Here is a 23,463-nt window from a genome sequence, read left to right as displayed (position 1 = left end):
CCCTCAGTAAACACAAGATGGGAATCACAGCATTGCACAAAGTTCACTAACTGGGAACTCTGTTCACTTGGTATATTCAGGAATTTTCTTTTCTGAATTCTGAGGCTTTTAGAATGATGATCGAAATGCACACGTGACTCCTTTTAAATATATTTTTTTAATTCTTTGTTAAGAAAATGGATTCAATGAACTTCTCTCTACAGCAGCTTTTCTTAAAAAAAAAAAAAAAAAATTTGGAAGTGTGGTTTTCCCAGAAAAAGTTATTTGGGGCTTGGGGGAAAAGGAATGGGGTGGAGTTAGGTGGAGCAGGGGTATCCATGGTGAAAGAAGATTTGGGAAACTCTAGATTAAATTTTTCCTGAAGAATCTTTCAGGGATTTTAGTTATTTGATAAATACTTACTTAGTGCTTATTATGTGCCAGGCACTGTTGTAAGTGCTTTATAAATATCAACATATTAGTCGTTTGAAGTGGAAGATGTCTTCATTTCACCTATAAGAAAACAGAGGAAGTAAGTACATAGCTTAAGGTCTCATGGCTAAGAAAGGACCAATACTGGCCCCTCAGCTCTGCTTTGAACCTCTTGCACAAGCTAGTAGACAGTTTCAAGTTCCAAGAAAGAGCCTGGCCCTCTGACTCTGTCATTACCTATCCTTATTTGACTGCAGAACCCACTTTTTTTGTAGAACAGATGGAAACAGAGCTATGGGACTAGTTTTCTCCATAATTCACAAATTCATTGACCTCAATGGGGAAGGAAATTTACATGTATTGACCAGCTGCCCTACACCAGGTATAGTGCCCGGGTTTTCCTCCCAAGTGATGAGGGTCAGTATGCAAGCAATGCTTTAACCTGAAAATGATGGACTGTCTTTGAATTTGATTAATAAAGCTGATACAATATGCTATAGCTGGGTAGATCTTTCCAGCCACTGGATTTTCCTATCTACCAGACACACCTATGTACGCTATTGCCCAGAATGAAATAAACTAGGTGCTGGGGTCATAAACAACCATCTCAAGTACAAATCATTTCCAAAGGAGCCAAACCCACAGCAGAGCTGAAGGTGTTCACATTAATATACAGCCCGGGTTCCAACCTTCTCCTAAGACCATTCAGCTCCTGCTCAGCCCCATTAATCACGGCAGCTCTCTTCCGTTTCAAACCCTGTCACTAATTGGCAAAGCAATGCTGCTTGTTCTAGAAGACCCCTCTGTCTTTGTAAAGAGAACTTTTTTAATCTGTTCATTTGGGAATTTTAATCCAAAGCCTAAGAGAGAGTAAAATCAAACTTTGGAAATAAACATACTCAACTCACTAAATTCTTCAGAAAGTTGAAAAAGGCACATGCAGTTTAAGCTTAATGAAATGTTCTTTTATAGCCCCCTAAGCTGTAAAATATGAAGGCATGTCTGAACCACAGGGTCTGCTTGATTTAAGATAACCTGGGTTGTGCTTAGTCTTTGTTATTCCTCTAAACCGTGATGACAAAAAGCCAACATCCTTCGCTAAGCAAATACATTCTTTTTATAACTAATTTGTGTTTTGCATCTTCTGTTTCTTTCAGATGTGGTTGTTAATGACAATGCACAAATATATTTCCAAATCTTGCTAAATACATGGGCCAAATATATGTTTTTCTGTGCATCTTTTATTTATCTCCTTAAACATAAAAATAATTCAGAGAGATTTTTGCTTGTTTTATTTTTATATAAAATGAAGTAGGATGTGCTTCAAATGTGATTGGACTGCAAATCTTCTCCAACAATAGCTGGTGTTATCATATCAGCTTTTAAGGTATTCCTAAGAGAATGGTTAAAAAAACAACCATTTATTTAACAAATAAATCAACAACAGCAACAAGAAGCCCTAAAGTTTTTTTTTTTAAAAGCAAAGTAGAAAGTTAAAGTGTCCAAGAATGTTCATTTTCTTGGAAAACTTTTCCCTTTAAGAAATACTTTGGAATGCTAATGTGCCAAGAATGAGTAGACACAAATTTTCCATAAAGCTGTATAACTCCATGAAAATGTTTTTATAAGAAAAAAATTAGTTATACAGAACCACACAGCTTTGATATTTGATACTAAACCTAGTATTTACACACTTATTTAGTTAAAAGTGGCTCATTCCTCTCTTTCTTTGGAAACTCAGGGCCGTGCACCAAGTAATTTTTTTCCGGGTGTACCTTCATAGGAGAGGGGTGAACATCTGAGCAAGCTAATAATGTGTGTATATCGTATGGATTTATCAGTTTATTTTCCTGCTGTCCTACCTTTTGGCTTTCCCCTCACTCAACAAGCGGTCTTCTCGCCACATATTACCTCATGTCATAGGTGTGACAGAGCAGAAAACCAAAGTTAAGAAGTAACATACTTCCCTCTCCAACATTTTTCTTGCAGAAGCCTAAGCACTTAGGGGCGTTTCGATGATTTCACAGTGAGATTAAAAAGGACAGAATTCCTGAGTGTAGACGGCCAGAAGCTGTTGGGCCAGAAACACTAGGAAAGATTTTCCCCAACCTAGATGAGAGTTCCCTGGCTGGGTTGGGGTCAAGACAGGCAGATCAGAGCTCACCAGAGTCCAGAAGACCCAGGGGCAAGGCTGCCTGTCACATCGGGACCGAGCCCACCATCCCCAAGCACATCCATCTGGGGACCATTAGCAGCCTGGTAGAATCATCTCGACCTAAGTGTGTCAAGGAAAAAGGCCTTTCCGAGGGACATCGGTGCCCAGGGCTATGAGATCATGTCCAAAGGACTGCTCCCTCCCCTGACCCCACCTTCCTTTGAGCATGGTACCCATGGCCTCTGCCCACAAGCCATGCTAATGTCCTCCCTGCCTGAGCCAGTGGCGACATCTCAAGGGTAGCGAGCAGCTTGCCCAAGGAAGGCCAAGAGGTACATCATCCGTCCATCCACCCATTTTAGTTAATTCCACAAATGTTTATTGAGCACTTCCTGTTGTGGGGTGCTCTTGGAGGCACTGGGTAGAGATAAACAAGTGTCTCCCCTCAAGGCTCTTCCATTCTCTTAAGGAGACCAACAGAGAACAATTAAATAACATGCAACACGTCAGGAAACCGTAAGGGCCATGAAGAAAAATAGGGGTTGAGGGCTAGAGAGAGAAGGGAGAAGGTTCTAGATATTCTAAATAAATGGGTTAGTCAGGGGAGGAGTCTGCGAGGAAGGGGCAGCTGAGCAGACTGGACTACAGGGAGGGGCTGTGGAGGAGGACAGCCTGGAGGAGGTGAAAGGGCATCCCTTGGACAGGGCAACAAAGCTGTGACAAGACCCTGAGCCTGATGAGCCCAGGAGGGGGCATGGAGGGGCACTGATGGGGGAGCCCAGGGAGGAGGGTTGGGCAGCAGCTAGGTTGCAAAGAGAAGCCATCAGAGGGTGGAGCTCAGAGATGACATGTAAGAGGCCAGTGCAGACCGTGAATCTCCAGGACTAGCGTGTCACAGGCAATGTTTAGAGCATACTTGCGTGACCAGGTCAGGGGGACAAGGCAGACCCGAAGGCCCACGGAGGTCAGGATGTGGCCCTCTGAGCCGGGCAGGCTGCCTGAAGGCAATCCGTATATACTCTGTATCCGTCTCTTTCACAGCAAGACATTTTAAAGATCAACTATCTGGTACAAATTATTGGGAAGGCTACATGGCAAAGTGTCAAAACAATTTTTCTTTTTGGCTGCTAATATTTTTAACGTCTCTAAATTGAGAGACCCCCAGATTTGGACGTAAGGACTTCAGGTCTGATTTTTCACCTTTAAATAAATCTTCCGGGTCTTTGGAAGAGATCAAAGACACAGTTGCTCTTTTATTCACTTCCTCTATGGCTTGAATCACACAGTGGGGTCAATAATCTCATTCTTTTTCAAGGCCACCGAAAGGTGGTTAATTTCAGACACAGAAAATGTGGTATCAAGTGGGCTGAGCGCACGTCTGAGAGGCAGCGACAGAACCCTTGGAGCTCACTCCCTTCCTGCGTTCTAGACTAGGCTGTAATCCTGTTCAATACTGGTTCAGAACCTTGAACTTCTCCTTCACAGCTCTTAGCACAGCTTTGGTCATAGGTTTAGGATGATTTGCTCAGTCATTTGTTGCACAGAAGTCCCTTTGTACCTGGATCATAAGCCCCGCGAGGGCGGGGGCTGGTTCTGCTTTGGTTACTGTTTTATCCCTGGCACTTAGCCCAGTCATGGGCACGTGGGATGCACTCAGTAAATGGACAGGATCCTGTTACTGATGATTGGATGCAGATGTGCGTCCTTGGGAAAAGGTGACGAGTACTGAAAAATTAAAGGGAGGAGCCACAAAGGCTCCTGTGTTATCCTTCTGACCATGACAACACCATTGCTGACACAGAAGCACCTCCTTCATAGCTCCTGAGCCTGGAGAGGCTCAGCCTCCATGATTGCTTCTTTCCTGAGGTTTCACACTTTGACTTTCTCCTCACTCCATATGAATCAGTATTTCATGCTTATAATTCCCCCAACCTGAAAATAATAATAATATCAAAGAAACAAGTAGATAAAAGTCCTTTCCTGGACCCCACCTCTTTAGTAGCTTCCTGATCGTCAGGCATAGAAAGAGCTGAATCATCTTATTTCACTGACTTATTTTAGCCTGAATTTGCAGAGCTCCACCCCAGCCCCGCTAAACTGCACTCGATTTTCCACCCACTCCTGTGGTTTACATGATTCTCCTTTGTTTTATATTCTGTTTTTCTCCACTTGGAATGCTTTTTCCTTTTCTTTGCTGATAACCCCCAGGGCACAGGCAATGCCGTCTTCGCTGTGAAGTCATCCCTCTTCACCTCTTTAGCAGACGTTGCTCTTACAGTTCTTGTTACACACTCCTTCCTTTACGGCCCTCATCACAGCTGTATTTCACACCAGTGTGATGTGCTGGTCTCCTCTGGACAGTGGGCGGCGTATCTGGAATAGGAGCTATGACTCCGGTTTTCATCTCTTCTTCCCAAGTGTCTCCTCCAACAATTCCAGGAATTAGCAGAGTGCCTGACACACAGTATGAGCACCATCAACTGAACTATCAGATACATTAGAGTGTAAATGAAATGATTTTTTTTATCACCAGGAGAGCTCACAAAAGGAACAAAGCTCTTAAAGAATCTATTTGAAAAATAGAGGTTACAGAGTAAAAGGAGGAAAGACAGTGTTAGTAAATTAACCCTGGTCTTCTTCAAAATAAATTTTCCAAAAATGTTAAACTCCTTCACCCTTTTGTATCACAATGAATCAAGTCAGCTCCCAAAGGAGTAAGAAGGTGTCTGGCAGTGCTAGGGAAGGTTTCTAAAGTCATCCTTAGCTTTGTACGTGAGGAGTAAGAATTTTGAAATTATAAGAAAATGATTTTTATATAAATGAGGAAACCAGGGCTTAAATTCTTCATTTTGTTGTCATTCTTAGAATCTTCTTTTGGGAAAAACTCATGAACTCAAAGTTTGCCCTGGATTCCGTAGGTGGTAACTAAAGCTTTAAAGTTTCTTACATAAGAATAGGAACTTTTAAGACAGGCTGTCAGATTTCTGTGTGTGTGTGTGTGTGTGAGAATGTGTGTGTGTTCACTTCCCAAATGCATGAATATGATCAAATAAAATACAATCAAGTCAATTAAATTTTGAGCCTCTGCTTTCTCCTGATGCCTCTTGATAGAATTAAAAACCAGTGTATATTAATTACTAGCACAATGCCTTATACACAGTACATAATGGTAATGATTAGTTTTTTTGTTACTACAGGAAAGGACATTATCTTACTTTCCTCAATTAATGCCACATCATGAGGGTTTTCACATATCATTAAATATACTTTTCAATCATCATCTTCCTGGGCTACAATATCCATTTTATTTGGGGCTCACAATTTTTTGAATAGTTTTCCTTGTTCAAAATATAATTTTCACCCCCAGCTGTTCTCTAATATAAATACCCTGGCAGAGAACGTCTGTGAACATAAAACTTTGTCTAAGTTTCTACCTGTTTCTTCAGGGTAGATTCCTAGAAGAGGACATGCTGAATTTAAGTATGTAGATGTTGTTAGGAAATTGCTTCTTTATAATGTTAAGTTGCTTTCCAGAAAGTTCAACCTAATTATTTTCCCAATTAGGGTGTAAAATGGTTTCACCCGTTCATTGCACCCTTGACAACATAAAGTGTCTGGTTTTAAACTACTTCCTAATCTAATAGTCAAAATGGTACCATATTGTCATTGGAATATGTCATATGTCATTGGAATATTTGATGGCTGAAGATTAAAACATTTCAAGATCCTTGAACTGCTTTGTTCCTGGGGCTCCCCAGATGCCCTCCACAGCTTTTTCCTTCAGTTGCACTGTTTCTTCTCAGTCTCCTTTGCTCTTTTTCCTCCTCAACATCTTCATGTTGGATTGTCCCAAGAGCCATTCATTAGGCCACATTTTATCTTTACATTCACTTCCTGGATGATCTCATTGGTCCCATGGCTTGAAATACCATATTTATGTCAAACCCTCTCAAATTTATATCTCCAGGCCAGACATGTCTCTTGAGCTTCAGAACCATAAATCCATTTTTCTGCTCAACATCTTCACTTAGATGTCTTAGAAAAATAACATAAAAAGACATTTCAAACATAAGGTGTTCTCGACTGAGCTTCTAATGTTTACTTACAAACGTTCATTTTTCAGTCTTGCCCATTTTCGATGATGGTGGTCCCACCGCTCCTTGCTCAGGCTCTGACCTTGCACTTCCTGTGAATGCACCTTTCTCTCACACCCCATATATGACCCATTAGCAAGTCCTACTGGCTCTCCCTTCAAATATAGCCAAGATATGACCAATTCTCAACATCTTCATCACTTCACTATCATATATTTTTTTTTTCTTTATAATGCAGTCATGATCCAGGTTTGAGGGCTTGGCTGTTGGCTGGTCTGTTCCCTTCTCAAACAGCTGATTAAGTCTGTACCCCAGCCACTTCCCTTACTGGGCTTTTACACTGGGGACCACTACCCACCTTCCCAGGGCCAGGTACCCAACAGCTAGCTATGACCTAGAGTCCCCAGATTCTTCAAATTAGGTGTACACCTGCTCTTTTCCTCTAACTTGCTGGGTGACAGTGGACCAGTTGCTCAACTACTAATTTCCTCTACTTCCTCTTCTGTGGCATGGTGTCTTAGTCTGTTCAGGCTGCTATGGCAAAATGCCATAGACTGGGTGGCTTTACAACAATGGAAATTTATTTCTTACACTTCTGGAGGCTGGGAAGTTCAAGATTAAGGCTCTAGCAAATTTGATGTCTGGGGAAAACCCCTTCCTAGTTCACAGACAGAAATTATCTCACTGTGTCCTCACCTGGGGGAAAAGGTGGGGGAGCTCTCTGGGGTCTCTGTTATAAGGACACTAATCCCACTCATGAGGGCCCCACCCTCTAACCTGATCCCTTCCAAAAGGCCTCACCTCCTAACACCATCATAGGAGGGATCAGGTGTCAACCTTTGAATTTTGGGAGGACACAGACATTCAGTTTATGGCACAAGGAGACTGAAGTAAGAGCAGCTGCTAAGAGGGATAATAAAAGAATTCAATAATTTAATATCTGTAAATTGCTTAGATCAGTGCCTGGCACAGGAAAAACAGAATGTAAGTATTTGTGAAATAAATACATCATTAAATTCTCAGCACACAAAACAGTGCTTGGCTCTTGGAAGATGATCAGCCAACATTCACTGAATGAATCTGCAAAATAAAATACACAGCAAAGGAAAACCCAGTTCTTGAGGTGGAGGATCTGCTGATGAACGTTTTGTTTGCTCTACCTGGGAGAGCCTGCTGTCACATTACAAAGACATGTCTGCTTTGGGTTGCTTCCTTAGCTGTGGTGGTCTTTGCATGCTTATTTTTGCAAGAGGGGAATGTATGTCACAGAGAAGGGGAGGGGAGGACTGATAAAGATCTCTTGACTCACAGTACTGTGGGACACAGTAAGAAATACATATTTGACTTCTTTCCCTGTTCTTGACACAGATCTCCCAAGTCCCTTGGAATTTTCTGGGTGATAAGAGAAATAGGAGCACCAGGCAGGCCCTAGAGAGATCCAGGATGGAGGCTGGTCACCAGGAAAACCAAGACATGATTAGAGGGATGGAAAATTCAGCCCCACCCCTCGGGTCTCCAATGGGAGGAGAGGGGCTGAAGATTGAGTTAATACCCAATGGCCAACGGCCTGATCATTCTTGCTTATGTAATGGAATCTTCATAAAAGCCTCTAAATGGTGGGGTTCGGGGAGCTTCTGGGTTGGTGAACACTTCAAGGTGCTGGGAGGGTGACACATCTTGAGAGGACAGGGGACTTCCTCGTGCCTTGCCCCACGCATCTCTTCCATTGGCTGATCCTGAGTTGCATCCTTTATAATAAATTGATAATAGTAACTAAATCATTTTCCCTGAGTTCTGTAAGCATCCTAGAAAATTACTGAGTCATAGGAACCCCTGATATATAGCTGGTTGATCAGAAGAGTGGGTGGCCTGGGACTTTTGACTGGTGTCTGATGTGGGGGCTGGTCTTGTGGGACTGGGTCTTGTAGGTCTTAACCTACGGGGCCTGCAGGAAATCCAAGTAGTTAGTATCAGTATTGAACTGAATTGTAGGACACCCATTTGGGGTCCAGAGAGTTGAAGAACTGGTTGGTATGAGGAAAAATAAAAAACCCCACACACGTGGTATGAGAAGTTTTCTGTGGATAAAAACAGCCCAGAATTGTGACTTAGGCTAACAATATAAACTGTGTGTTTACTCAAACATCAAATATTTTGCTTCTCATGAATTATATTGGAAACAACTTTGAGAGATTTTGGAAATATTTTGCTCATTTTGCCAACAGAGAAATGAGATACAGACATATAAAAATAGTTTTAAAAATAGCACTTAGATGACTGACTTGATTTTTCTGGAAAGCCATAAATACCCAAATGAACTAAGATCAAAAAGAGCAAGCATCTCTCTGCATTCTATAACCGAACGTGAGTAACATATTGAGCGCTATGGTTGTATTTAATTTTTATTTAATTCATTTATTTAAAATTTGTAATTGAATGTTTTATTTTTCAGCACTTAGGTTGAAAGCTCCACCCTTTCTACCCTGATAAACCTCTCAGAATGGGAAGAGGGCCCCCCCATCTGCTCTTCTAGTTAATTGTCCCTCTCTGCCTTCTACCTTAAGTGTATCTTTTTAAGCACAAAGACAACACTTTTGTACCCAAATCAACACATCTTTCATGGGCAACATGCTAGCATAACTAACTTTAATCGGGCGTTATGAGTCTAACCCAAAGCTAAGTATTTTAGCTCACTGGTTTGTCACAATAATCCTAGGAAGGGGGTACTATTTTCAGGGTCATTTTACAGATGAAGAAATCTGGGCTTTGAGAGGTCAGGTGGGCCATGTTAGAGTTTGTCTCCTTAATTGCTACACATGTAGGTATCGCATGGCCTGGTAGCTCATATTGGCGGAGAGAGAAAAATGAGGTCAGAAAACAGAGGTAAACCTGAGAGCAGATGCCCCTCTGTGAGCCCTCGATGACAGGGGGACCCTGGCCTGACATTTATCAAGGGGGGCAACAAGCCATCACGGCTGGACCTGCCTTCCTGGTCTAGCGGAAACCACATGTTTCCAACACCTCTGAGCCCCGACAGCCGGGTCAGTTACCAGTTGTTGTTTTCTGTCAAGGAACTCAAACTAACCTCAACAGTCTGTCTGAAGTCAGGGAACCCCCGCCCCAGAGCTTCAGTAAAGCTTCATCACAGGACACAGAGTAAAACAAGCGAGAGCCCACGGGGCTCCCCTCCTCCCCACACACACCCCCTCCGCCACCGTTTTCTGTCTCCTGTGTAACCGCGGAGTCTCCTGCGATGCCCATGCCCTTGTCTGCACTTTTCTCTCTAACAACCCACTTCTTTCTTGTTTGCTTTGCTACTGTTCAACCCGCTGAGATCTGGCCTTGCTCAAATAACATCTATTTCCTCAATAAAATGACATCTAATTAAATTCTGAATGATATCATTTTACAAAAGGGATCTTTCATTTCTTGCAAGTCACATATGTCTTTCTTGCTGTGTGTTTTTGCCTGTTCAGTCTCTCAGTTCAAGGCATACTGATGCAGATTTAAAACATTCTAGAAGGAAATAAGACGCAAGGTTCTATGGCATTTGGAATAATTTATGCACCCCAACCTCCAGGCGGGCTGCCAAGCTACAGCAGGAGAAATTTGCTTCACATCCTATCAAGGAACATGCCACAATGAACCCTTTTGGAAGGAAATCTAAATTGCAATTGTACAAAGAAATCTCGGGAGAAAAATAGCCCAGTGTTATTCTGCAACCCCCAAATGTTTGTAATGTTCATCAGAAAAAAATGTCAGGAGAATATCTGGGAGAAGTTCAAAGACTATGAGCAAAGTTTGTTGCAGCCTTTAAGAATAACGCGCATTACAAAGGGGTCAATTAACATTTATCAAGAGGTGTTGGCATTTGTGAGGCATATTTACTCTGGGAGGCCAAGTGCATTTCAGTGTGTCTTTAAAATGATAGCAACTTAGAGAACATAATAAGCCCATCACTAGGCAGAGGCTGGGGTTCCTACGTGGCCCGGAGTTGCAAATGCTATGTTACTCTCATTGATTTTCCGCCTTTGACACATTTTTGAAATTTCCAAAAGCTATAACTGCCCTCCGTGTAGCTTGGAGAAGCAGACAAGCAAATGACATTTCTTAACACGTCCGCTGCCTGGGTCAGGGAACTCGTCAGCTGAGGCAATGGTTTCTGGTCACCTTTTCCCTCTCTCTGTCCTCCCACTCTGCCTCCAGGCACAAGCAGCCACCTCATCCTTCAGCGACTGTGTTGTCCCAGGTGAAGCCGTGCTCACTATCCAAGAGCAAGTTCAAATATCACTTGCCCTCCAAAAGACCCGCTGAGACAGGAAGGGGGCAGGGCACAGCCATTCAAGCAATAATACAGCAATTAACACTAAAATGGCAAAAGATTCAACCCCCAGTAGGCCCCGAGGCTCAAGCTGGTGGGAGATTTGACTTCCAGTAGACCCTGAGCTTCATTACACGCCCATTGTAATGTATTAACATGGTGAATAACACGTCCGCAGGTGCCATGGCAGTCCCGAGGCTAGCCACAAAAGGTCAAAGGGTGGGAAATGGCCAGCTTCCTGGGAATCCCAGCCCCTTCCCCAGGCTACTTAGATGGGTCCTTCCACTTATTAGCGTATGAAGCCACTGAGCCCATTAAAAACCAGCAACACAGCCCCTCGAGGCCACCGCCTCTCTCTCTGTCCCTCTTCAGAGATGTCCCACACTCTGTCTATGGAGTGTGTACCTACTTTTACTCTAATCTGAGCACCCAACCCCCACACCTCGTAGCCTTTCTCTTGCCTTTTGATGAATCTCTAACTAAATCTACCTTTACTCAACTGTGGCTCACTCTTGAATTCCTTCCTGCATGAAGCCAAGGACCCACACTTGGCAGGGCACGTCCCAGGGGCTCAGCTGAAGCCTGGGACAGGGCCCTCCTCATGCCCCACATCCATTTTTCCTGCATCACCCAAACCCCTTGCACACAAAGCTGACTCTTCCTTCCTCTGTAACTTCACTGGAATGTGTAACTGGCTCTGCCCTGGGACCTCCGTCCTTCATCTGCTGTATTGTTTAAATACCTGTCTTCCCTACTATCCTCTGGGCTAGCTGAAAACAAAGACTTTACCTTTTTTGTTTTTATAGCCCTGGAGCCAAGCACCCTGCACAGTACAGGTTACACTTTTCATAAATGTTAGTCAAACTTGAGGGGGAAAAAATATCCTAACTGCATGTCAGAAGGCTCTGATTTTAAAAACAGTGACTTGGAAAAGGAGAAGGCCTGGATTCCTACGAAGTGGGCCTACAGCTAAATTAAACATTTTATGATTGTCATCAGCATTGTTTTCTTTAATGTTTCCATTGCATTATTAAAGAAATGTCACACATTAAGAGATTTTTTCAAAGCACTTAAAATGGCAGTTCTGAATTTAATCTATGATCTCAAAGTTTAATCAACACAGTCCAAAAAAAAAAAATCCACACAGAGGTTAAGATTTTAAAAAATCATTATTGAGTTGCACAGAGCAATCCAGCACCACTGACCGAAATTCCCGGCAGCTCCTGGCCCGGGGTTCTGGCCTGTGTGGACTTGGTATTGTTAAAAGGATAGTCCAAGAGTGGTGGATTAAGAAACTGGGAAAGAATGTTTGGAATTCTAAGCATCTCCCTTCAGAGGTTTTTCCTACATTAGCTGAGAGAGAGGTATCATCATTTCCAGTTTGGGAAAAGGGGACGAAACAAAAGAGAAATTTCAGGAAGTGTTGGAAAGTCAGAGAGCTCAGGAACCAAGACTAGCAACAGAAACAAGAGCTGAAGTGAAGCATCTTGACTTTATTCCAGGTCTAGGGTGTAGACTGGCAGCGAAAACCCCACCTGCCTGATCCAGGAGAACTCAACATGTGGGCTCTGTGGGTTGTGGGCAGAGACCAAGCCTCCACCTGGGTGCTATGACATTCTAGGTCCTTCTTCTTCTACAGTTCACTCTAGCGGTTCTCAGCCTCACACTAGGGCACATATAGTAACAAAGATTTTCTATCCTGTCATCAGCCTGTAGCTCTGGGCACTGCAAGCCGATTTTCTTCCACAATAAGTAAAATTTTTCAAAAGCTAATGGTGAAAAGGAAACAAAAATATGTTGAAAGACAAGGGTAAGCAAATTTAAGAAATTAAAACAAAATGATCATTTATTGTTTTTAATATGTAGTCAAATATGACAGCAGTATTACACAAAATGCTCCCTTTTCCCCTTCTAAAAATCCCAAATGTGTTGACCCCAACCAACTGAAAGTGAAAAAAACATGATTTAATTCTGAAAATAGCAATTGACAGGGAGAATATACGTGGCATTTGGTCACTACCAGCTTCCAGACCTGGAAAGATGAATTGTGTCACAATGGCTGTTGATACACTGGCTTCTTACAAAATTATTACAGAGGGAAAAAAAAAAAAAAAAAGATTTCCCACATACTATAAGCAGGACCAGAAGAAAAAGCAGAAAAACTTTGTTTAAGAAGCTGTGTGAGGAAAACTTTAAGGGATTATTGCAATCATAACGATCTCCAGGTAAAAGATGGCAAAATTAATGGGCTGTAAGGAAATACATTCAAACTTAGATAATTACTCTTACAGTGAAAATGATCAAGAAGCTTGCAGAAGTACGTGGCATCTGAATGAATGAGTTTAAACAGAGGAGTCCAATAAAGGTCTTCTGCTATCAGACACATTAGTGCAAATTCAGATACAATCACTTTCACATTTGCAGGTTCAGGTATGTCAAGCATGTGAATGGAATTTTATCATGAAAGAGCGCCGTCTTCAGAGTCTTGGTGACATGGCAAAGGAAGTCGGAACGGTGCCCGGAGGACTGGAATAAATTCAAAATGCTCATGTTTCCAAGTATTAAATGAAGTGTTGGAAAACCTCAGCAAAATTAACCTTCACCTGACAGACACGTCCTTGATCCAAAGTCCAGGGCCGTGGAAAACAGAAACAAACTCGCCATGTGCTGGGCTCACCCGCACAGCCTTCCCTTTTGTGCAGGTTGACTGGGTGCAGAGGGTCAGCGATCCCCCCCCCCCCCCACCGGGCTCTCTTTCAGTGGATCCACAGCGAGCTTTGTGATTCTGACAAAGGATACAAATATCCCCACTTCGGAAAGCGTTTACAAATACTCTGTGCCTGGTGCAACTGGCATAAAACACAGACAGCTCCCTGGGTGCCCGACTTCTCCTCCCCCACCCTTCAGCATTTCAAATGACTGCAAGCAGAGTTACCAGAAACAGTAGTAAATTCCTGGCATCGGACGTTCCCATGATCCCAGCTGGCATGCCAGAAAAGGCTCTCTTTTTCCCCCAGGAAAGTAATGTACTTCGCAGGCACTGGCCAAATGCCTCAAGAGAGGCAAATGAGAGATTTGTTTTGACCCACCAATGAAACGGCTTTCCCCTTCTCAGCTAGGGCCCTGAGATTTAGTTATAATAAACACAAAATGTTTGTGTCTAAAGAAACCAAATTCATTTTCCTGAAATGATTTTAACATTTTTCAGCTAGGGAAGCTCTAATTTCACTTGATGGCATTCTCAGAGTAGACTGGCAGAGGACACTTAATTTGAGTTTTTATTTTCCTGCTAAAAAATATGACACTCAGTATACTTTTGCTCAAACCACCTTTAAAATGGTTGCTGATGTCTAGGTCCTAAGATGGCCAAACCGCCCAGGGATCCAGCTCTGGGTCTGCAGAATAAAGTACCCTTTCTTAGCCTTTCCTCAGGAAAATTATTTTTATTTTTATTGTATTTTATGGCCTGTGTGGAGCTGGCTGTCTCATGGTCTCTGGTATAAGGGAATCAAAAAAACAGGGTCATGCCTTGTAAATCAGAGGATGATAAATGAAAAGTTCCTTTTTGGTCATTACTTGCCCATAAGTAACCCAACTGGCTAGAGCAAAAGCTTCAATGGTTTCAGGATTAATGCCCTAGAAGATGTCCAGGTGGATAATGACTTGAATTTTAGATTCACTGGGAACATCCTTTACTTTCTGTATGTCACATGCTTCTTAATGTAACTTGCACAGGGTCTCAATGTCTGGATGACTTAAATTTGAGCTGATCTTCATTGAATATTTATTTGCACATTGCTCTGAAGAACGTGAAAATTCTGCTTGATAGCACATTTCGACCTTTATCTTTTCCATGAATTACCCCTGCACCCATTCCTAAACCTCTTCCCATGGAGCAAACATCTAAAACTGGTATCTATTTGATAGGCACAAATGGTTTATAGCTGCATGATTGGTAAGCGGTATTTTGGTGATGAATATATATATATATTTTTGTAATGCTAGGGAAGAGAGAGACTGTTTTTAAAAAAAATCAAAACTCCAGTGGTAATGAGAGAAGTCACTGAAGGTTTTCAACTGGAATTAAAGTGAATACATCACTATCTGCCAAGTCAAAAATTTTTACTTTATTCCATTAGGAGAGGCTTTTTTCCTTTTCTTTTCTTTTCCTTTTTTCTTTTTTTTCTTACTAATTCTCAAATGATAATAAATCTTAGAAATTAGAAAAAGAGGAGCACCGGCATCTGATTTACATTACTTTTTTTCCAGCTTTTTATTCTGGATTTAAAGTGACACAGACTCAGTGTGGACAGCAATCTGGAAATTAACAAGAATTAACATTGAGAAGCCAGAGATGATGTATTTTGTAAATTTGTTATAGAGATTTGATTTAAAAAAATTAGGTGACTTTACTTGAACAATTATCATCTTACTGCTTTGCAATAATCATTGTGAGAGCAGTGAGAACTGGGTGGTTTAAAGGGTATGTCAGGAAATAATTAGGCACATACATTGCAGTTTAAGTTGAAATTGGAAAATCAACTTAATCAAAACCTTAACTATCACCATGTTGTCTGATAGGACAGTGGTAGAGAAGGAAATTATATGCACACTTGAGGGTCTCCTAGGTTGGAGTTTTCTGATTTCCAGCACGGTCTTGGGAGAGGTCACTCTAGATGTGCTTGTCAATATTCTATAGCCTTGGACTTCACAATCAAGGCTTTCAATTGTGCATCCATATTAGCAACTTGTAGTAAATAATTAAGAATGTTTCCAAAGTCTGGGTTGGTCTTTTAGCAAAAGAATAGAGGGAGGCCTGATATTCCAGTTGGCAGGTTTTTTTGTTGTTGTTGTTATTTCTGGGAATATTCTTAAAGGGTTGTCTTTTAGAACTTCATCAAGTTTTCTAATTGGTGCAGAATAAACACAAGAACAAACACAGGGTTATTTACAAGAAATCACTGACCCCACAGGAAAACTGACATAAGGCACATCAAATCAGCAGGAACTTTGGCTTGACAGATTCAGACATTCCAACTCTGACATTTCCGACTTTCAGTTACTTGGAAGAGTCAATTTTATTTTATTTTTTCCCCCAAAGAGGGAGAATTAAAAAAAAAAAAAAGTCAGAGGGAGAATTAAAAAAAAAAAAAAAGTCAGAAGCTCAACCTGATATACTTAAAATTAGATACACTGAACTTCAACTTCTAAGCACAATTTGAAAGCAAAGATGCTGGAGCAAGATTTGGAGACAAAATAATCAAAGAAAACTCCTCGAAGTCTCTGAGATACTAAAGTTGTGTGATACCATGTCCCCAGCTGAAGCCAAAGTCACTGCAGCAGCTATTTCAGGGGCAAAACAAACACCAAAGAGCCTTCTCTCTCACTATGAGAAAGTCAATTCCCACATCAATTCCCTCTGATTTTGTCTCAATACATTTGTAAAACTGAGAGATGGAGAACTAGATATGGACGATGCTGGGTTGTGGTTGAACTGGTGGCTTTAATAGTCCCTTCTAATTCAATGAGTTCATGATGCCAAGACTTATTATAAATAAAAACCTATGCATGATGAAGATTAAGTGACAAGAGAAAGAGAAACGTTTCTTTTTTCCTCCTGATATGTTTTGTTCACTAGGGAATCTAGTAGCTTTCCCCATCTTCCCCCAGGGGACATGTGGCAATGTCTGGAGACAACTTTAGTTGTCACAACCGGGGTGTGTGTGTCTGTGTGTGTGTGTGTGTATGAGCTACTGGCATATAGTCAATGGAAGCCCTGGAAGCTGCCAAACGCTCTACAGTGCAAGGACAACTCCCACCCCCCACCCTCAACCATGGGGCCCAAAATGTCAATAATGCTGAGGCTGAGAAAACCTGAGAAAATCTAATAAATGACAAACAACCACACACACCTAAAGTGCAAATGCTTCTTTGATCCACTGGTGCTTCTGGAAGACCTTGAAATGATGAAGTTGATAATTCACAAAGACATGACAGAAATATTAGAATAAGATGATGAACTACTACAACTGGTCAGGAAGAATTCAAATGAATTGGAAACTCCTCCTGGATGTGAAACAACATTGGATATGTAACTTTTAGTCACAGAAATGAAATTAACAGATCATTTGAAAGAGAGCAAACAGCAGAGATGCACAATGATGTATCATATTTCAGAAACATTCCTTAGGCAAATACTTGATAGCTCCCTATCTAAGTAGAACAGAAACTGGAAATGGAAATTCAAGAGAGTAATGTTGATCCAATCAATCCACAAAGTTATGTTTGAGGCTTTCACCATATTACAATTATCAGTGGACATGCCTGATCGCCCACTGTTTGTATTTATCACTGTATATCGCAAGATCTAGCACAGGAACTTGGTTCCAGAAGATGCCCAATAAATATTTAAGTGAATTGGGTGGCTGAATGAATGAACAAATAAAGAAATAAGTCAAAGTGCTCTGTAAAATGTAAAGTGCTTTACAAACACAAGGAAATAGTATGTAAGATGTAATGCCACAGACCTCATAATATTTGCTCAGAAAATCTTAGGTTTAAATAGTTTAAAAGCAAATAGGAATTGTGATAACTTGGTGAGAAAATCTGCTATGAAGATTATTAATTTTCAGGAACATTTGGGAAGAAATGAAACAAAGGCAGAACAATTTTAGACAGCACAAGATAAATTGTACTGCCACAGAAATTGATGGCCACAGGGAGGGGTGAGGGAAAGGGACATGCTACTCCAAAAAAGACTCTAGAACAGACCCTGGCCAGAACCTGAAATCACTGCTTGTTATAAAAATGGCACCATCCTTAAGACAGCCACATGATAAAGGAAGATTGGTCCAGTGTTCTAGAGAACTGGGCCAATTACAGGACAGAGCGGAGAGTCCATACAGCAAATGCTTTGGGATGGACTGGGCCTTCTAAGCTGCTCGGTCAGCCTTAGATGCTGATGGAGGGGTTTAGGCAAAAAGAGCTGGATCACAAATGACCAACCAAGACACAGTTCTGACACTGGGAAAATTACTGTATCTCTTTGGGCCTCAGTTTTCTGATCTGTAAATGAAGAGGTCAGATTAGATGACCTCCCATGATTCTGGCATCTGGATGCTGATGCCAAAAGCTGAGGGGCTGGGGAAGTAAAAGCAAGAGCAATCTTTGGGAGTTAATAAAACACATCATAATAAAATATCTGAAATATGCCTGAAGAAATACAATGCAAAATAACATTTCACAGGAGGAAGAAGTCATGACCATAGGATATATTTTTCAGGTAGCCTTACTTACATATTAATTTCTTATCATGGAAGTGTCTTGAATCAAAACATGGGTTCCAGCCAAACTCCTTCCTATTGCCCTGGACAATAGACACCAAGGGCATTACTGAATTTATACTTCCCCAGAATAAGCAAATAACATAAGAAATTTTTTTTTGCCAAAATGAATAAATTATACTAATTAGAGAATATAGAAATATTAAGAGAAAATATTAAGACAGAAAAAAAGGAATTTAAGCAATTTTGCTATGTGGTTGGAGTGTATTCTCCTTTGGCATTTTCTCAAGAGCCGTATTGACTGGATTGTCTTTAAATGTTTTTAGGATTGATGGACTTTTTCCCTCAAAATGTAAATTTGTGTTGGTGCTAGACCAACAGACATGCTTTACCTGGGTCATATTGACAAGAGGTTTTAAAAGTCTGTGTATCTATGCATCTAGTCAATCTGCAGAATAATAATTTTGCAAGGAAGACAGGACAAAAAAATATTTTTCTTTTCCCAACTTGTGAACTGAGACTCATGGAGGTTAAAGTGATTTTCCCAAGATAACACAGTTGAGCTTCAAAGCTGTCTTTCCATTCTATCCATTACTCCACACTGCCTCTGAATCAAAAACACTTAGCAATGCCCCAAAACCACCAAACCTCTTCTTCCCCCTCCTCGTTTCCATCAAGGAGGGGACGTTAAAAGATAAGGCCTCTACAGCAGTGTGTAGTTAGAATTTTCTGCGACGACACGAATGTTCTGTGTTGTCCAATATGGTAGCCACAAGCCACACGTGACTAGCAAGCCCTTGAAATTTCGCTGAAGAACTGAATTTTTATTTTTATTTAATTTACACTAATTTAAATAGCTACATTTGGATAGTAGATATAATATTGGACAGCACAGCTCTAGAAGCTCCCTGGGAGAGAGATTAGCAACTGCCCCAGGTATCACAAACAAAAATAATAATTGGGGGGGGGGTAAACTGTACTTTATTATTTATTTTTAGTTCTCAATTGGTGTATCTTCAAGTCCAAATTTTTATAACCAAACCAACATTGTGGTCAGTGCCATCTGGTTGGCTTAAGGTATTTTTCTTGACTTTTGGTACTTTTACATATTCACTGAATGTTTTTCCAAATAATTAAGATGAAATAACTCCCTCCATAGCACCATTTAGCTGACTTCTCCAGACACTGGTATGTGTTCCATTGATATTCTTAATTTTTAAAATTATTTTTATTTTCTCTCAACTCTATTCATACTATGTTATGTAACGTGCAGACGCACCCCTTCTAATATGTAATGTATGTAAAGTCCAAAGCATCAGAGTCTATTCTGAATTTCCAGAAACCTTGTGTGTGTTTGCTCTTCCTTTGCAGTAAACGGGCAGCAAGAACAAACCAGAAGTATCAAGTAGAATTAAAGTTTCATGAAAGTGAAAAACGGGATTCAGCCAGCCTCTCTCCTCACTGCTGAAAGATTCATAAGCAACAGAAACGTCTTACCAACTTTAACTCCTGCTTTGGTTAGGAAGCTTTCCTACACTTCAGCACTTTTTACTTACAAGATGTTTTCCCTACTTCAGGGTGCTCTAGTTCAATGAACAATTCAGAGAGTTCAATGTGATTTTACAGAATGGTCAATTTTTTTTTTGAATCAAAAAAGGAAGATGAGCTTTGAAAGGACTATAAAGATAACATCACTAGTTCAAAGAACTGCATACAGAGTTGGATATATATATGTATATATATATATGCAGGATTTATATAACTGTCAATCAACTGCTATTGGAAGCCGTGCCTCAGACAGAAGCAAGTGGAAGAAGCATCATCTTATCCTAGAAGGAATCGTCTATGTGTTCCCTATGTCTTTGTAGAATACCGGTTGCACCAGTTACATTGGCAAGTCATTTGGTCACTGCTATCTGACCAGGCTTACTCCGCAAGAAATAAGTTGGGTTATTTCATATAAAATGAATGTCACTATAGCAGAGAGATTGTCATCACATCCTTCAATCACCTTGCTTGTCAATTTTTTTTGCAATTATTATCTAAGCATGTTAGGAAACACTTATCACTCTCATCAGGTACTTAAAAATGGAAAGCAAAATACACTTGATGGAAAATATCACGAGTTTACGTCAGACAACTGTGACAGTAAAACACGATCTTCTGCTAGTGGACTGATGTCATTTGATGGAGACACCGTGTACAGATGCTAAACTGTAAAGTGCTGCTTACGAGACATCTCTGCTCCTGGATACCTGAATCTGCAAATGTTGGACATGGTACCACTCAAGAACCAACAGCTTCTTGGCACGGGGTAAAAGTTTCATGGGTCGAGATGTTGATAAAATTGTACACATAGTACCTGAATTTAAACTTTAGGAGTTCAGTGTATATATTAACCACTTTCCTCCTCAAAGGATGCCTTTCCTGTCTTCACTCATGGGGGAGTATCAAAATCCGGATTGTGATTACAGGGCGGACGACAGATCCATTGAAGGAGATTTTTGCATCTGCTTTATTTCGCCAGGGAGGGAAGGGCTTGATATGAACGGGAGAGTGGCTCAAAGAGGCAGGAAAATGATCAGTACTGCCACTCACTGAACCACTTTTGCTAAGTGACATAAAAATATTCTAATATGAAGGATTATCTTACAACTCTGTGGAAGTATGCAGTAACGCACCTCACATTTGTTCTGTCTGGATGACAAAATGCACTGAGAGTCACAAGAGCCTGCCTTGTGTTAGTTATAAACAAAAATATATTTATATATATATTTATGTAACTACTATGTGCTTTAAAGAAAATTACTGTATGATTCAGCAGGGTTCTTTCGTTCTTTTTATCGCCAGGGATATGCTGACTTGAATGGCTTCTTAGACAGGAATCTACAATGAGATGGGCCTTTTGTACTGAAACGGTAAAAAGTAAAAACAAAAACAAGAACAAAAAAAAAAACAAAAACCCATGTGTTTAGAATCCCTTAACATTTTTGCTTCATAAACGATTAAGGAACTCTGGTTTCCTTCAGCCAAGAGCAACTGTGGCTTCGTAGGACTTCACAGTTGGGAAGTGGAGGCCATGCTTCTTAAAACACATCAGACATTTTGTTCTGAGGCAGGAGAATTAAAGCCTCATTGGCCACTCCCTCCCACTGCTTGAGGAGGGCAAGCTCAGGAGCAAGGAAGAGGGAGGTGGAGTCTGAACCCCTGGGACAGACAGAAGGTGCATCCACCTTGTTGGAACAGGTGGAGCTTGACCCGAAAAACAAAATCCTTTAGCCACGTGTCTGGTGAAAAGATAGAAAATCTGATTCTGTGATTGTTTTTGCTCCTGCATCAGCTACTCCTCTCAGAAATCTTGGAATATTCATCGTTGCTCTTTTGAGTGAATGGGCTCAGGCTTTGGAACACAGTTACCGGAGAAGAATATCTGAACCAAAGGTGTAGATCCCTCATGAACTAAAGCTTTATTATTATTATTTTTCTCGATCCCTTTGCAACCCTGCACCTTAAGCCAACAGCACTGAAATCTTGTCGGATTGCTGACAAGTCCACAGGAGATTTGCCGAGTGAACTACAGAGCTCATTCCACGAGGGAATTCTATGTTCAGTGGGAAATGGTATCATATCCTGTATGAGTTTTAGTTTTTCTTTTACCCTTCCTGGGCTGGGCTTGTCCAGAAATCTCATCTCCTTCCGGCTACAGCAGCTCAGGGCTCGTGTGTGTGTGTGTGTGTGTGTGTGTGTGTCTGTGTGTCTGTGTGTGTCTGTGTGTGTGTGTATTTCTCAAAGGTATAGGCAAATTTTAGTCTTAACACCTGTAAGCCAGCACGGTGCTGTTGTGCCCCGGGAATCTTAGCACTGCTCCGAGACAATAAAACCTTCTTTCTCTCCCACTGGTTCGACTTCAGCATAGGCAGGATGGCCAGAACCTCTTCGAAACTTCATTGCAGGCCATCTGCTTGGGCGTCTCTGAAATGGGAAGTGCATAAATAGTGAACACCAGGGTGATGGTCAGAGAATAAGAAAAATATATTTGCCAAATATTTTAGATTAACTTCTGAATTAAATTTAGTAACACATTGAATTATGTCATTACCACCCCAGCTGGAATTATACACGCTCAAAGCACTCTGGTTATATCTCCATTTCGGCACTATCAGTACCTCCCAGGTGACAGTCCCTTGGCCATATCTGTCCCCATAGGATCGAGGGCTTCTCAAAGGCACGGTTTATGCCTTATGCACACTTATGTCTAAAAGATTCCATACGGGTCCAAATACAACTAGGCCAAAATGAACAGTCATAAAAAACAAGCCTTCTTAATATATAGCCGCTGACATGTTCTGTTCTCTAGAAGTTAATAATGATATCACTTCATTTTACTTATTAATTTGTTCAAAAACATCTGGCTATAAAATTCTACACAGTTCTTAGAAGTACACTTCAAATTTGGTGCTAGACTTCCAAGCCCTTAAAAAAAAATAAATAAAAACCTAAAAGATCCAGCACTTTAATATGCTAAGAATTTATTAAGTGGAGACTTCCCACAGATGACTTTTTGTGTTTGAAAATTAACAGAAGTCATGCTCTGAAAACTGAATCTATCCACAGAGCGTGTGGACAATCTCAAGCCTATATAAGTAACTGCACACCTAGACACAGGTCCTAAAACACAGGTTATTTGTATTGACAAAAGGCATGCATTTCTCCCCAGCACTATGTCCATCAAACAAACCTTCTGTGATTTACAAACAGAAGTGCTGAAATGAATTATTAAGTTACAGCAGCAGAAGGCACTAAAATGCATTTCACAGCCATGGTGACACTAGAAACTACCCATTTACTCCATTTATCAGAGTGCCTGCTATTTTGGAGTAAATAAAACAATAAATGTTAAAGGAAATTTACTTCTATCTAACGAATTTTAATGTGCAAAATGTTACATATCAGTGTAGATATACTGGCATTTGGCACCTTTCTAGATTTGCGAATTACATTCCACTGTCAATGATTAATGGCTTTAAAAGGGCTCTCACATCAGGTAGGAATGAGTATTAGCTCTACCTTCTGGAAAAATACCAATTACAGTCATTGCATTCTGTCTACTAATAATATTATGTACTGTCTCTATAACATTGTGTGGTCAGAATGCTTTATATTTATTAGCTGATTAATAATTCCCATGATGTGAGTGGA

At 40.9% G+C, this 23,463-nt stretch overlaps 1 protein-coding gene across 1 annotated transcript in view; it reads right to left on the bottom strand.

Moving 5' to 3' along the window:
- Positions 1-12,800: 12,800 nt before the first annotated feature.
- The window catches only part of PLXDC2 (plexin domain containing 2), a 335,747-nt gene continuing 325,084 nt past the window's right edge, over positions 12,801-23,463 (bottom strand). Inside the window, exon 14 of the mRNA XM_031444726.2 lies at positions 12,801-22,236. Within this exon, the coding sequence (XP_031300586.1) occupies positions 22,120-22,236 (117 nt within the window). The 3' untranslated portion in view covers positions 12,801-22,119. The remainder of the gene's footprint in view (positions 22,237-23,463) is intronic.

This window comes from Camelus dromedarius, chromosome 26, assembly GCF_036321535.1.
Source record: "Camelus dromedarius isolate mCamDro1 chromosome 26, mCamDro1.pat, whole genome shotgun sequence".
In the NCBI taxonomy this organism is placed as follows: Eukaryota; Metazoa; Chordata; class Mammalia; order Artiodactyla; family Camelidae; genus Camelus; species Camelus dromedarius.
The sequence above is the reverse complement of the archived record's forward strand: the minus strand, read 5'-3'. Positions and strand labels throughout refer to the sequence as shown.